Source organism: Gracilinanus agilis, chromosome 1 (genome assembly GCF_016433145.1).
Source record: "Gracilinanus agilis isolate LMUSP501 chromosome 1, AgileGrace, whole genome shotgun sequence".
Classification (NCBI taxonomy): Eukaryota; Metazoa; Chordata; class Mammalia; order Didelphimorphia; family Didelphidae; genus Gracilinanus; species Gracilinanus agilis.
Window position 1 is genome coordinate 178,633,007 of NC_058130.1, and position 15,844 is coordinate 178,648,850.

The 15,844-nt window shown below is 38.9% G+C and overlaps 1 protein-coding gene across 1 annotated transcript in view; it reads left to right on the top strand.

The window, feature by feature from the left end:
- Positions 1 to 7,661: 7,661 nt before the first annotated feature.
- Positions 7,662 to 15,844, top strand: part of CIITA (class II major histocompatibility complex transactivator) — a 36,728-nt gene continuing 28,545 nt past the window's right edge. Inside the window, exons 1-2 of the mRNA XM_044657326.1 lie at positions 7,662 to 7,803; positions 9,798 to 9,890. Coding sequence (XP_044513261.1) covers positions 7,677 to 7,803; positions 9,798 to 9,890 — 220 coding nt within the window. The 5' untranslated portion in view covers positions 7,662 to 7,676. The remainder of the gene's footprint in view (positions 7,804 to 9,797; positions 9,891 to 15,844) is intronic.

Genomic DNA, 15,844 nt, shown 5'->3' on the forward strand with positions numbered 1-15,844 from the left:
GAAAGTATAAGGAAAGGGGTAGAAACTCAGTAGATAGAGAGCCATGCCTAGAGATGGTAGTCTTGGGTTCAAACCTGGTCTTAGATATTTCCTAGCTGTGTGACCCTAGGCAAATCATTTAACTTCCACTACCTAGCCCTAATCACTCTGTCTTGGAACCAATATTTACTATCATTGTTAAGACTTTAGGTTTTTTAAATCAGGTTTAAGGGAAAAGGGGAACTTGATTGTTTATTAACACTCTTCCTTCCTCTGCACTGATGGTCCCTTATAATAACCTAGCTAACCTACAGCCTTCTCCAAATGGGGCCCCAGGAAACAGGTGTAATTTCAGATTTGCCATATCCCTAAATCATTAACATGAGGGAGAAAATAAAGGCAACTGACCTTTCATGAAGGGGAAAAGTCTTTTCTAGAGACAAGCTAGAGGAGGACAGGGATGGGGATAGGAGTGGCCATTGGTGTAAGCCAAGCCACACGGGAGTAGTTAGATGCGCTGAATGACTGAAACAAAGTACCTTTGTGTAAGGAGTGGGAAATTTTTGAGGAAAATTAGGATCATAAGATTTAGATCTGGAAGGAACTTTGGAGAACATTTACCTCAACCCACTCATTTGATTTTATTTTTTAAAACCCTAACCTTCTGCCTTAGAATCAATACTGATTCTAAAACAGCAAAGTGGAAAGAGCTAGGCAATTGGGGTTAAGTTGTGGTGGGCACCAGGGCGCCCCAGTACACCCCAAAGTCCTAGAGACACCACAGGTCAAAGATCACATGAGGAATTCACCTTGTAGAGCTGGAAGCTGAACAAACATAGGATTCTCTACCTCTAAGCTTTGGATATATTTTCACTAGCCTTAAGATAATGGTCTGAGCATGAAGGGATACCTCATGTTTACATCTCAAACACATTAGGTTCCTCCAGATAACTTTATGATCCCTGCATCTCAAACATCACTTATGATCCCAAACATCCCCAGGTTTCTCAAGATGGGTAATATGATCAGAATGCCATAAAGGAGGTATACTTGTATGATGCCCCAAGACCACCTCTATGATCAGGATGTCATAAATGAGGTGTGCTTATGTTTAAGCCCCCAGACCCAAAGGCACCTATTCTGTTACCTATTCTGCCCAGATTGTCCCTCTTGTTTGTTCTCATTGTTCATCCCCCTCCCCATCCTTCCTTTCCAAGTCACTTAGACCCCATCCCTTTAGGATATAAAAATTCTGAACTTTTCTGTGTTCAGGGAGGTAGTTGGTCCTGCATGCTGCCTCCCAATCATTCAACCTAAATAAATTTCTCTATCTTTAAAGAGTTTCCACCAGAGTCTGTCATTCTTGAAAGAGCACCCTCTCTGGACCAAGGGTTAATCTCTAGCCCCCCACAACAAAGTGACTTGTTCAGGGTCACACAGCTAGGAAGTGTCTGGAGCCAGATTTGAACCCAAATCCTCCTGCCTCTAGGCCTGGCTCTCTGTGCTACCTAATTGTTTCCAACCCACTCATTTTAATGATAGATGATAATAATTCATATTTATAGAATGCCAAGCACTTTCCTCACAATAGCCCTGTGAAATAGTTAGCACAAGTATTGTTACTTCTGTTTTACAGATAAGGAAACTGAGACCCAGGGAATTAAAGTGACTGGTCAAAGTTCACATGGCCAATAAGCAGCAGGGTCAGAATTTGAACCTAGGTCCTCTAACTAAATCAAACATTCTTGCCACTGTCTCATGCTAGATAAAGTAAGGGTATAAGTAGAGCTGAAAAGTTAGTCAAAATATTGCTATTCCCTTCTCCCACCAAATACACACACACACACACACACACACACACACACACACACACACACACACACACACACTACGTAGCTGTCCCAAATTGCACAGGGCTTTAAGTGCAAAACAAAGCAAATGGTTAATAATAGCTAATCTTTCTATGGTGCCTTAAGGTTTATAAATCTCTTTCTATCTAATTTGATATAAACAGGGGACTTTCTAGTTTATTCTAGAAGCCATATGGAGGCCCTGAGACATTTTAAGCATATGAATGATAAGTTTGGATTTGTGTTTTAGGAATATTAATTTAGAAACTGTATGGAAAATGGATTGGAGAAGAGAGAGTTTGGATGTTAGAAACCCAATTAGGAGTGATGAGGGTGCAATTTAGGGTAGCTGTAGGACAAAAGGAGAGGATGGATAGTGGCCATGTGAGTGATACAAAAGGGATGGAGTCAGGTGATATTTTAGAGTTTGGAAGATCAAGACTTGACATAGGATTGAATATGATGAGTGAGTGTGGAGAGTCAAGACTAACTACAAGATTGACAAACCTGGAAGATTGGAAGAATGATGATAGTATTCTTGACAGAAACTGGAGTTAGGATGAGGAATAGGTTTGGGGGAAAAGATTACCAGTTCTCTTTTGGACATGTTGAATTTGAGAAGTTTTAAGGACATTCAGGTGTCCAAAGATGCAGGGTGGAAGCTTGGAAGAGTAAGAACTGAACATATAGACCTGGGACATCTGGAGACTGCATACAGATCATAATCAAAATCACTGGAGCGGATGAGATTACCAAGAAAGAGAGTATAGACTTATCAAATTGGCTAACATGACTAAAATGGAAAAGAAAAATGATGGAGGGGATGTGGGAAAATTAGGACACTAATGCATTGTTGGTGGAACTGTGAACTGATACAACCATTCTGGAGAGCGATATGGATACATGTCTTCTGTCATGGCATGAGCAATATGGAAATATGTATGGCATGAAATCATTGGTATAACCTATATCAGATTATTTACCACTTTGGGGAGGAGAAGAAGGGAGGGAGAGAGAAAATCTGAATCCTAAAATGTAAGAAAACAATTATCAAAAATTGTTTCTACATGCCTATGGAAAAAATAAATAAATAGAAAGTATAAAATTAAAAGAGGGCTTATGACAAAGCTTTGGGATGAGATGACTAGGTGGATATAGTTTCAGGCCTGCAGGCAGAAAGACCCAAGTTCCAATTCAGCCTCAGACACTAACTTTGTGACTTAACCCTTGTTTGTCTCAATTTCCTCATCTGAAAAATGAGGATAATAATAGCACTTAACTTATAGGGTTGATATGAGGATCAAGTGAAATAATAATTAGAAAATGCTTAGCACAGTGTTTGGCACACAGTAAGCACTATTTAAAGCTTCATTATAATTATTAATATTATTATCTGTGTGACCTTGACCAAAATCACTTAATCTCTGTGGGCTTCGGTTTCATCTTCTGGGAAAAAAAAGGTGCTGTATTAGATGATCCTTTTTAGCTCTGAATTCTGGCTAGGGAGTGTTATAGGTAATTTATAGGGTAAAGATAGGTTTAAATTAGGCTGGAAAATAGAAATTTAGAGCATGTTAATGAATTTGGGTAAAGTAGACACTCACAGAATGAAGTAAGTGTGCCCAGATATTATGTATGATGGAAATGAACAATGCCATTCTGAAAAATGGAAAATCTAAGTCAACACTTTAGACAGGGGTTGAGAGCAAGTATGCTTTTAGAAGAGGATATTTTCAAAATACTATCAACTTACCAAAAAGACACAGCCTTATTCCAGTGTTTTCTATAAACTACCTCAAAAGGAGAAGTGGGGGTGGGGAGAGAGGTTAAGCACTCAGATAATTCTATTAGTATTTCCTAAAAATGAAGGGAATAGTTGGGATTGACTGTGAGGCTCATCTAGGTAACCTGGTGTGTGCCTTGGGGATCAACAGAGATGTCTGCAGAAGAGAGGTAACTCAAACTGATCTGACTCTCCCAAATATAATCATTTTGCCTAGGTATTTGGCCTCTCCCTTTTTTTTTTTTGAGGGGTGCAGGAACAGAAACAGGAACTGGAGCTGAGATAGGCTGAATGCCTCTGTAGCCACTGCTTTCTGAGCTTCTGTAGACATGGCCCAAAAACCAAACAGATGTTGAACTCAAAAAAATAAAGGAGTATTGGTCAAAGTGGCCAGCATTAAGAGGCAGGTGGGTAGCTCAGTGGATTGAGAGCCAGGCCTAGAGACGGGAGGTCCTACGTTCAAATCTGGCCTCAGACACTTCCCAGCTGTGTGACCCTGGGCAAGTCACTTGACCCCCATTGCTTACCCTACCACTCTTCTGCCTTGAAGCCAATACACAGTATTGACTCCAAGGCAGAAGGAAAGGGTTTAAAAAAAAAAGTGGCCAGCATTGCTCGAAGGTTGAGCAATAGATCTTTTCTGGGTGGGTTGACCTCCCACAAACATCTTCTTATTCAATGGCTAGATCAGTAACTGAGAGTGACCTGGGCATTCAGTTCAGTGTTTTGGCTCTGTAGTTGATTGTACAAGCGGTCACGGTTCAAATCTTATGAGGCTATTGTTGCAAATGATTCTCTCCCTTCATTCAGTGGGCATTTATGGTGCAAATAATCCCAAACAATGGCTAATTCCCAAAATAGGATAAAGTAATTAACCTTCAGAATACATTTTTCTTCATTCTCTTGAATACAGATTTGCTAATGGGAATTCACAACGAATCAAACAAAATTAAGAAGGCACATAAGAACAAATGAGGAGATGCTGGAATCCCATTTGGTGTCTCCAGTCTGTTAAATAGAAGTAGCTGGTGATGATAATCACTATCGTAATTATCCCAATACTATTACTCAATTACCAAAGGGCGATTATTTTATTCATAGTCCATAGAACATTAACTATAAATGGCTAACACCAAGATTCTACTTATTCTGGAACCCTTTATCTGAACTCCATAAAAAATCCGAAAATAAGATTAATACTAATACTAGTGGTAACGATAATAATAATACGGTGCAATTTTGCTCCAAAGGTTTCAAGATGACTTTACAATCGTTTCTTCATTTGGTCATCACAATCACCCCAGGAAGTAGATTAGGGCAGGTATACTTATCTCCACTTAATAAATAAGGAAGTTGAGCCCCTGAAAGGTGAAGCAATTTGTCCCACCAGGCAGACCTAGAATCAAAAAACACGCTCCATATGATGCTGTGTCTAGAGTGGAGAAAAAGTTGAAAGCAAATGCTATAGTCTTGGAGGCTGAGGGAGACGCAGGGGCATGGGGAGAATCTGGGGAGAATCTGGGGAGAATCTGGGGAGAATCTGGGGAGAATCTGGGGAGAATCTGAGAGCTTCGAGCGCTCAGGATGCCTCCCTCCCTTTAGGTGCTAAGACAGACGGAGTTCTTCCTGTCTGATCAATGCCCCCTCAGGTTCCAGTAGGCTAGACATCAGCCACCATCCTGTGTACAGCCTCCTTCCATTCCAGGAATCGAACAGTGGTGCACTCTCAGTTCTTCTTCTCTTGGTCACAGCTAGCTGCCCCCTCCCACAGGGCTGCTCTGTGTGTGTGTGTGTGTATGTGTGTGTGTGTGTGTGTGTGTGTGGATGTGTGGGTGGGTGTGGGTGTGCTCCCACAGCCTCCACCCTGACCCTTTTATAGAACAGAGGCAGCCTTTGCATAGGCTGGTCCACAAGAAGGAAATGACTTCTCCATGAGAAGCTGGAGTGACCTCTCTGCCTGTGCTTAGTCTTTGGACCCTCTCAGGTTGGAGAAAATTATTAGAAAGTATCTGTATAATCAACAGGAGGGATCTTTACCTTTTTTATGTGAGAAACTCAAACTATAAAGGGTAATGTAAATATATGCTATTCATCAATCAAAAATCAATAATCAATCAAAAAGTTCTTAATAAACATGATGTGTCAAGCACTGTACTAATCACTGGAGATACACAGAAAGAACAAAAACAGGCTCTGACCTCAGGGAGCTTCTTTTCTAATAGGGGAAGTGATATGTACATTAATATGAATGTATGGGGTGGGGGAAGCTAGATAGCCCAGAGGTTAGAGTGCCAGGACTGGAGTCAGGAGGACCTGGGTTCAAGTCTGGCCTCAGGTACCTCCTAACTGTGTGACCCAGGGCAAGTCACTTAGCAGCAATTGCCCTAGCCATTACCCTTGTGTCTTAAGAGTTGTTAATTGGAGGGAGGAAGGGAGGGAAAGAACATGAATCATGGAACCATGGGAAAATACTTTAAATTAATTAATCAATAAACATTTAAATTTTTTAAAAAAATAAAACAAACCAGAAAATAAATAAATAAAACTGAAAAAAAAGAGTTGTTACCGGGACAAAGGTAAGAATTTTCTTTAATATGTATAGAGTAGAGCTGGGTAGTCTTAAAATATTTTGATAATTATGTTGCAATATAAGGTTTCCTTTGTATTCCTATGAATTTTAATTTTTAATTTAAAAACATTTCATAAAGGGGCTCATGGGTTTCACTAGACTGCCAAAATGGTCCATGACACATACCAAAAAATGAGGAACTCCATAATGAAAGGAAGATATCAGAAGGCAAGGCACTAGAAGGTCTGGAAAAGGTTTTCATTTGAGCTATAAGCTGAAGGTTTCTAAGAGGGAGGAACCAGGAGCAAGTCACTGGGAATGTCCTGTACAAGGACAGACAAAAAATGGAGCATCTTGTGTGCTTGATAGTAATGAGCTCAGTGGGCTTAGGCTGTAGATAATATGGAAGTGATTGGTATGTAAGAAGACTGGAAAGATGGGTCCAGGCTGTAAAGAGCTTCAAGTGTCAGCTGGAAAAGTTCATATTTGATCTTGAGGGTATTGAAAGCGAGGCCTAGAAATGGGAGGTCCCAGGTTCAAATCTGACCTCAGATACTTCCTAGCTGTGTGACCCTGGGCAAGTCACTTAACCACCACTGCCTAGTCTTTACCATTCTTCTATCTTAGAACCAATATACAGTCTTGATTCTAAGACAGAATACAAGGATTTTTTTTAAAAAAAGTAATGAAGGAGGGCAGCTAGGTGACACAGTAGATAAAACACTAGACCTGGAGTCAAGGGGACCTGGGTTCAAATCTGACCTCAGACATTTCCTAGCTGTGTGACCCTAGACAAATCACTTAACCCCATTTGTCCATCCTTTGCCCTTCTGTCTGAGAGTTCTTATTAAGACAGAAAGTAAGAGTTTAATTTTTCAAAAAGCATTAGGGAGCCACTGGAGTTTATTAAGTAGAGTTATTTCTAATGATTTGGCCTTTAGACACTGCAAATCCTTCCTCTTCTGCCCTTTGGTTCATGGTCTTCCTTCATCCCCCCAGATGGTCCCTTCTCTTTTTCACCAATACATTAGAATGTTTTAGACTATTAGAGCTGGAATGGAACAGAGAGATTGTTTAGTCCAAGGATTAGTTCAAGCTCTATCTCCTCCATATGGCCTTCCCTCCAGCCCTCATTGATTTCTTTCCCACATTTCTATAGAACTTCACATCTGAATCACACAGTATAATATCTGAATATTAAAAATACAGACTGTCTTGTATTATTCTCTACTTCATGAGTTTATCCCTTATCTCTCAGCTGGAGACACAGCTAGAGTGTAAATTCCTTGGATGCAGGGACCACAAGACTTCTAAATCTTCTGTGCTCTGCATAGAATGCATAGAGGTATAGAATACACATTTAATAAATATTCGTCCTCTTGCCTTGACTCGTGCTACCTCATACACCAGTGAGAACCTTGTAACAGGATGACTCAATACTACATTACTAAGAGAATATGTTTTGTGTATTTCAGCTAGTGGTCAGTGCACAGCTATGGAATCTGGGCCACTGTCAGAAGGAAGCTACTTGGGGCTGCTCCAAAGTGAGGTTGACCCCCTACAACTTTTCCATTTTTACGACCAATCCCTGACTGGAGAAGAAGAGGTTGAGTTTTCTTCAGGTGAGTGATGCTTCCAAAAGACTTGATCATATCCTACCCTACTTCCCCCCTTATCTTACCCCCACCCCCAACCTTTAGCATGGTGTAATGGGAAAGGCACTGGTTTTATAATCAGAGCTCTAGGTTTGAATATCACATTTCCTACTTACTACTTATGTGCCCATTCACTAGACTTCTCTGTACTTTCATTTCATCATCTGTCAAATGAAGGGATTGCACAAAATAATCTTCCTAATCCCCTGCCAGCCTCAGAGGGTGTGGCTCTCCATGAGATCTCTTGCAATCAGAGGAAATCACATTGGTGTCATTCGGTTCAATAAATCTTTACTAACATCTATTTCATGCAAAGTAATGTAGTTAACTTGGTGGTGGAGCTACAAAGATAAAACGAAAAATAGTCTATACCCTCTAAATGCTTACATTCAACCAATCAAATAAAATCTTTTACACAGAGAAGTAAATACATAATAATTTGAGGAAGAAGAGAACACTAAGAACTAAGACAATCAGAATAGATTTCGTGTAGGAGGTAGTACTTGAGTTTTAAAGAAAATTAAGTGTTCTAAGTGGATGAGATGAAAAGGAAGTGCATTTCAGGAAGTATGGGAGACCAATTATGCAAAAAATAAGATGACAGAATGTTGTGCTTGAGGAAAAGCAAGTATGCCAATTTATCTGTAACAGAGAATATGTGATGGAAGTTAATAAGAAATAAATCTGGAAAGGTAGGCTGTAACCAGACAATGAAAGACAACTTTGAAGCTGAGTATGTGTTTTATCCATGGGGCAGTGCAGAACTGTGGAAGATTCTTGAGCAGGAGAGTAATATGATCAACCTTCTGTTTTAGTAAGTTTCTTTTGATATCCGTGTGGGACATCTGAGAAATAAATTCTTCCTTGAGTCTCAGAATCAAGAATGACAGAACTACAAGGATCTTAAAAATCATTAAATTCAATTAATTTATCTAATAATTTTTCAGATAAGGAAACTGAGTCTCAGCTATGTCAAAATTTTTGTCCAAGGTCACACAGTTAGTAAGTGGTAAAGCCAGGTCTTGAAGAGAGCCAGAAATCTTCTGACTCTCATGTCTAGTGACCTTTTCACTGTACCATACTGCTATCTCCCTTCTCTTCTGCTCCATAATTGTGTTTAATCTGATTCACCTCCTTATGGGAATAAAAAGGAGAAGGAAATAAGAATGTATTAGGTATCTACTATATACAAGGCACTGTGCTATGTTTCTTACAAATATGATCTCACTTGATCCTCAAAACAACCTTCAAGTAGTAGGTGTTACTATGATCCTCATTTGAATTGAGGGAATTGAAGCATACACAGGACTTGTCTGGGGTGACATGGGTAGGAAGTTTCTGAGGCTAGATTTAAATTCCGATCTTCCTAACTCCAGGACCAGCATTCTATTCACTGCACCACCTACCTGCCTTTCAGAAGTGACTCCAAACTCTTAGCAGTTACTCCAAACACTTTCTGGTTGGTGTAACTATATAGATTGTGGGATTCAACTAAGATAGTTAGAGATAGAGAACAAAGAAGTTTCAGAACCAGCCCTGCTGGTTTGAGAGCAAAATCCTGCTTCCTAGGAGGCTGGGATCACAGTGTCCCAGTAAGCATGATAGTACCATGGACAGCACCAAGAGGCAATCCCAGAGATAGCACTCATTGAGCTCTGACTTCTACTTAAACCTAACCCCATAGCCCTCTTTCTACCTGTCTCTGCTCCAGGGATTTCCTAACTCCTTTGTTCCTCATAAACTCATAGACTTTTGATCTGGATTTTCAAGGCTATCAACTTTAATAGCTTCCTTTTACAAAGGGGTAAACAGAGGCTCAGAGAAGTTAAGTGATTTGTTCTAAGTCATACAGATAGGAAAAGAGCAGGGATTTGAACTCAGATCTCCCAACTCTTGGTTCAGGATTCTTTTGATAGAACACCATATTGCTTCTCTTTCATCTAATTATCTTTTTCTTCCAGATCCTGATACTGACACAATCAACTGTGATCAAGTGAACAGGCTATGGAATGCCATAGAAAACGAGGGCACAGGAGAGGCCTATGACAGGATAGGTAAGGGGGTATGGATGGAGGCAGTGGTGGTGATGTTTTAACCTTTGGTTTGAATTTAAAACAAAAAAGACAAAATTCTAAATACCAGAGATGTTCTCCTATTCTTTTTAGAATTTTCTTGTCTTTGCCTTATCTTATTCAGCTATTTATTGTGAACTCAGGCTCAGAAATGTAACATCAGGATTGGCAGGGTATGGGAGGAGGGGGAGGAAGAAGTGTGAAGGGAGCTGGCAGGGAGGGCTCTCACAGAGGTCTGCTCCCCTCCCTCCCCTTAGCTAGTTCAAGGCTAGAATGTAAAGCATGCACCTACGGTCTTTGTTCCTCTACTTTTCCCTCTGGGATTCCCCTTTCACCCAAGGGACACAGTGCCTGCATGCCCTTTCCCCTGAACACTATGCTCAAAGCTGCTGTCAGAAAAGGATGTGGCAAAACAGCTACTGTCGAAATCTATTTATCATCTCCAGATAATCTGATAAGGACAGATTAGTTGATAAGAAAGTAATGGACACGGAAGATCTTTCAGCTCATGGTTTCAGTTCTGTCTCCAGCAGCATTGAGTTTATTATATATGTTTCAAGACTCATTTCACACAAAAGAACTCCCAGAACTTCGCAGTTGTGCAGAAATGACAAATTATGTCATATCAAAGCACAAAAAAACTTCATTGACTTCAAAATATAATAAGGCCAAGGCTGAATTTTGGTTGGTCAATTATCAGCAAGTTGAGTCTGGGAATATTTTCTTAGGAGCGAATAGCCCCCACTGGAGGAGGTTTTGTCTAGATTTGACCTTGGCTGTCTAAAACCAAGTAATTGTATTTCTGCCCAAAGGAGAGAATGTTAACCTCTTGACTGGTGGTTTGCTAGGAACTTAAAGTTTTCCAATAAGACTATCGTGTTTTTCATTAAGAAAAGGTATGGATCATAAAAGGGGTCAAAAGAGGAGTCTTGGATTTTTATCTATTTGAGACTCTGTTTCTCTTATTGGCTTCCCACATATTCTCCTTTTTCTTTTAAATTAAAGTGATTTATTATACAGCAAAACCTTTATTAATGAAAAGAGTCATATAGTTACAACCATCAGCTACAGCTGGATCTGATGGGATTCACATTTTATGTTATTTCTCTTTGGCTCACAATAAGCTACCATTTTGGGTTATGATATCTCCCAGAAGTATCTACATTTTATTAAAGACTCTTACTCACTCCAATCCTATTTTTGACGCATGGTGGCTCTGAACTTATTAACCACTCAGGGCTCTGGGCAACTCTCTAATAACTGTAAGTTGAAAGAGAAGGTGCTGACCTTCCTTGGTCAGGCATACTTCCTCCTCTTGGAGTTTCCTTATAACTGCTCCAAATCAAAGGAAGGTAATATTATCGGCATTAATTAGCTGTATGGGAGAGGAAGTCACACCATATAGACTTCTTTTCTTAACTCTTACCTTCTGTCTTAGAATCAATACTATATATTGGTTCCAAGGCAGAAGAGTGGTAAGGGGTAGGTCATGGGGGTCAAGTGACTTGCCTAGGGTCACATAGCTAGGAAGTGTCTGAGGCCAGATTTAAACCCAGGATCTCTAATTTCTAAACCTGCCTCTCAATCCACTGAGCCACCCAGCTACCCCCAGGTATATACCACCTGCATGTAAGACTAGACTATATCTTTAAAAAAAAAACTTACCTTCCATCTTAGAATCAATACTAATATCACGTCTAAAGCAGAAGAGTAGTAAGGACTAGGCAATGGGGGTCAAGTGACTTGCCCAGGGTCACATTTCTAGGAAGTATGTGAGACAAGATTTGAAACTTAGGATTCTTATCTGCAGGCCTGGTACTTTATTCATTGATCCATATAACTGCCCCCCCCACCACTAGGTCATTTCTTTAGCCTACATCCTAGAGAAGGGTGAGTCAGATGCAGAACCAAGTTACATAGGGTGGTACAGAGATCAGCCATCAGAGGCAGTCCTCTCTCCTTTGGATTACTATGAAATTACCATAGAGCCAAATATCTACTCTGTGAACTGATAGTTATGCATAGGACCACTGGATTTAGAATTGGGAGGGTCTCTGAGAAAGCTGTAGCCCAAAGAAGTAGTGACTTACCTAAGGACACACGGAAAATAAGTAGCCAAACATGGATTCTAACCCATGTCCTGTGATATCAAAAGTCTTTCATACAATGGTCCTACCTTGCCTTTCCAGATTTATTTTCCATAGTTTTTCTGTCTATATCTGGCATGAGCCAACTTACATTCACTCATGCCTTAGTTCCTAGATCTGTTTATTCCCTTTTCTTTTTATATTTGTGTGCTCTCTTTTCCAGTATTAATTTAAAAACCAAAAATAAATGTGATTTTTCTTAACTGCATATCTGGTCATGTCACTCTTCTATTAAGTAAATTCTAGTGGCTCCCTATTGCCTCTGATATAAATAAAAACTCTTTCATTTAGCTTTCAAAGCCCTTCACAATCTGGCCCCAACCTATCTAAATTGCTTATTTAGTGTGATACCAAACAAACTACCAAAGAATAACTTTAAAGTGATAAAAAATAATATTCATCTGGAGGGGAAAAGTTGAGAATATCAAGGGAATCAGTGAAAAAATGTGAAGGAAGGGGACCAAGCAATGCCAGATCTCAAACTACATTACAAAATGGTTATCATCAAGATAAGTTATTAGTGGAATTAGGCACTGTTTAGTGGAATAGACACAATATACAGAAGGAAGAGAGCTAGTGCTTGATAAGCCCAAAGATCTCAACTATTGGACACAAATTCACTATTTGACAAAAAAATTGCTGGGAAAACTGGAAAGTAGTCTGGCAGACACTGGAAAGAGGCCAATATCTCACAATATAAAGAGTGATATCATAAGCAAATTAGGGGAGCATAGAAGAAATTGCCTATAGGATCTATGACTTGGGAAAGAGTTCATGACCAAACAAGAAATAGAGGGGTCCTTGGGAGGTAAAATTAGTTATTTTGATTACTTGAAATTTGGAAGTTTTTGCATAGATGAACCCAATGCAGCCAAAATTAAAAGAAAAAGCAGGAAAGTTGGGAAAACCTTTATAGAAAGTTTCTCTACTAACATTCTCATTTCTCAAATGTATAGAGAGCTGAACCAAATTTTTAAAAATTAGAGCCATTTCCCAATTGATAAATGATCAAAGAATATGAACAGATCATTTTAAGAGGAAAAAAGCAAAGCTATAATTCATCATGTAAAAAATGTTGAGAATCACTAATAATTAGATGAATGCAAATTAAAACAACTCTGAGGTACCATCTCACACATATCAGATTGACTGAGATGACAAAAAATGAAAATGGCACATGCTAGAGGGGATGTAGGAAAACAGGCACACTAATGCACTGTTGACAGAGCTATCTACCCTGTCCAAGCTGTCTGACTAATAAACTATTGGCAGAGCTGGCCAATAGTTCAACCACTAGGAAGATCTATGTCCAAAAAGCTATAAAACTGCATACTCTTTGATCCAGCAATGCTGCTACTAGGTCTTTTCATGTTTACAGCAACTTTTTTTGTGGTTGCAAATAATTGGAAACTGAGGAAATGTCCATCAATTGGGATATGTCTGAACAAGTTGCAGCATATGAATGTGATGGAATACCACTGTGCTGTAAGGAATGATGAAGGGGATATTTTCAGAAAAACCTGGAAAGATTTGTATGAATTGATGTGAAGTAACATGAGCAGAACCAAGAGAACAATGTATATAATAACAGCAATATTGTAAAGATAATCAACTATGAAAGACTTAATGTAATGATCCACCACAACTCCAAAGGGTTCATGATGGAAAATTCTATACACTTCCAAGTAGAGAAATAATAATCTTATAATGCAAAATGAAGCATATTTTTCCTTTCTTGATTTTTTACATGTCTAATGTGGAAGCATATTTTGTATGACTTCATATATATAATGAATATCATATTTCTTGCCATCTCAATGGCTAGGGCAGGGAGTTGGGACAGAAAAAAATTTAGAATTGAAGATAAAAATAAAAATTTGAAAAGAAACAATTTGCTCCTCTAAGTATCTTTACCTACATAAAAGTTAGGTTCTTTTACCATGCCTTCCTACTAACAGCATTAAGCCCATGATATATTTGGTAGCAATTAGCAGTTCTGTGCCCTTGCCACCTCTAAGACTTTCAGACTTATTATATAATAATACTCTTTACTTTAAAAATTACATATACTGGGCAAATAGGCCAAGTTGCTATGCTCCAGACTTAGCATCATAACTCCTACCTCAGTATTTTTGCACAGATTATCCTCAATGTATGGAACATGTTTCTCCCTTACCTGTAGCTCTTATAGTCCTTCAAGGTACAGTGCAGTTACCTTCTTCTGTGCAAAACCTTTGCTGAACTTCCTAGATGTTAGTATCCTCTCTCTCTTCAAATTACCTTTACTTAATTATATGTATCCATGTTGTATTTTCTCTTTCATCAATCATCCTCTTCCCAAGTAGAATGTCAGTTCCTTGAAAGTAAGGATTTTGTATCCTTAGCATTCAGAGCAGTTCAATGGTACAGTGGACAGAGCACTAAATTTAGAATCAGGAAGATTCATCTTCATGAGTTCAAATCTGGCCTGATACACTTACTTGCTCTGTAACTCTAGACCAGTGATTCCCAAAGTGGGTGCTACTGCCCCCTGGTAGGTGCTGCAGTGATCCAGGAAGGCAGTGATGGCCACAGGTCCATTTACCTTTCCTATTAATTGCTATTAAAATTTTTAAAAAATTAATCTCCAGAGGGCTAAGTAATATTTTTTCTGGAAAGGGGGCAGTAGGCCAAAAAATTTGGGGAACCACTGCTCTAGACAAATCATTTAACATCATTTACCTCCATTCCTCATCTATAAAATGAGCTGGAGAAGAAAATGGCAAAACAAATCCCAAAATGAGGTCACAAAGAATTGGACATGACTGAAAAGACTGAACAACAACTTCCTTAACACCTAAAATAGTTCTTTGTACATAGTGGGTGTTAAAATCATGTTTGTTAAAATTGAATGGAGGGGGCAGTTAGATGATTCAGTGGATAGAGAGCCAGGCTTGAAGATGGGAGTCTTGAGTTCAAATCAAGCAATTCCTAGCTATGCAATCCTGGGCTAGTCACTTAACCCCCATTGCCTAGCCCTTACTACTTTTCTACTTTGGAACCAATATACAGTATTAGTTCTAAGACAGAAAGTAAGAATTTTATTTTTAAAAACCTCCCAATGTAATGTTTTTTAATGGAATTGAGATGTCTATCAGTACAACTCATTTGTCACTGAAAATATGCTGTCTCTCATTATTACACCTCCTACAAACAACACAATTGTAATCTCCTTAGGGGAGAATTTGTATCTCCTATCATATCTAAAGATGGTATTTTGTATGCAATGGACCCTTGATTCATGTGTATTTTTAAATCATTATTTATTTATTTTTAGCATTCTTTTCTGTTTAAATTTTGAATTCCAAATTTCCTCCTTCCCTCCCATCTCCTCCCCCACCCACTGAGAAGGCAAGGAATGTGATATCAATTATACATGTAAAGTCATGCAAAACATTCTCAAATTAGCTATATTTCTAAAAAAAGCAAGAAAAAATAAGAAAGTGAGAAAAGTATACTTCAATTTGTACTCAGAGTCCATTAGTTTTCTGCTGGAGGTAGATAGCATTTTTTCATCATAAATCCTTTGGAATTTTCTTGGTTCATTGTATTGATCAGAATGGCCAAGTCTTTAATGGTTGCCTATCACTATAACATTGCTATTACAGTGCACAATGAGCTTCCAGTTCTTCTTACTTTACTTTGGATCAGTTCATATAGGTTTTGTCATGTTAGAAAAAGAAAAGAGAAGAGAGAGAGAGAGAGAGAGAGAGAGAGAGAGAGAGAGAGAGAGAGAGAGAGAGAGAGAGA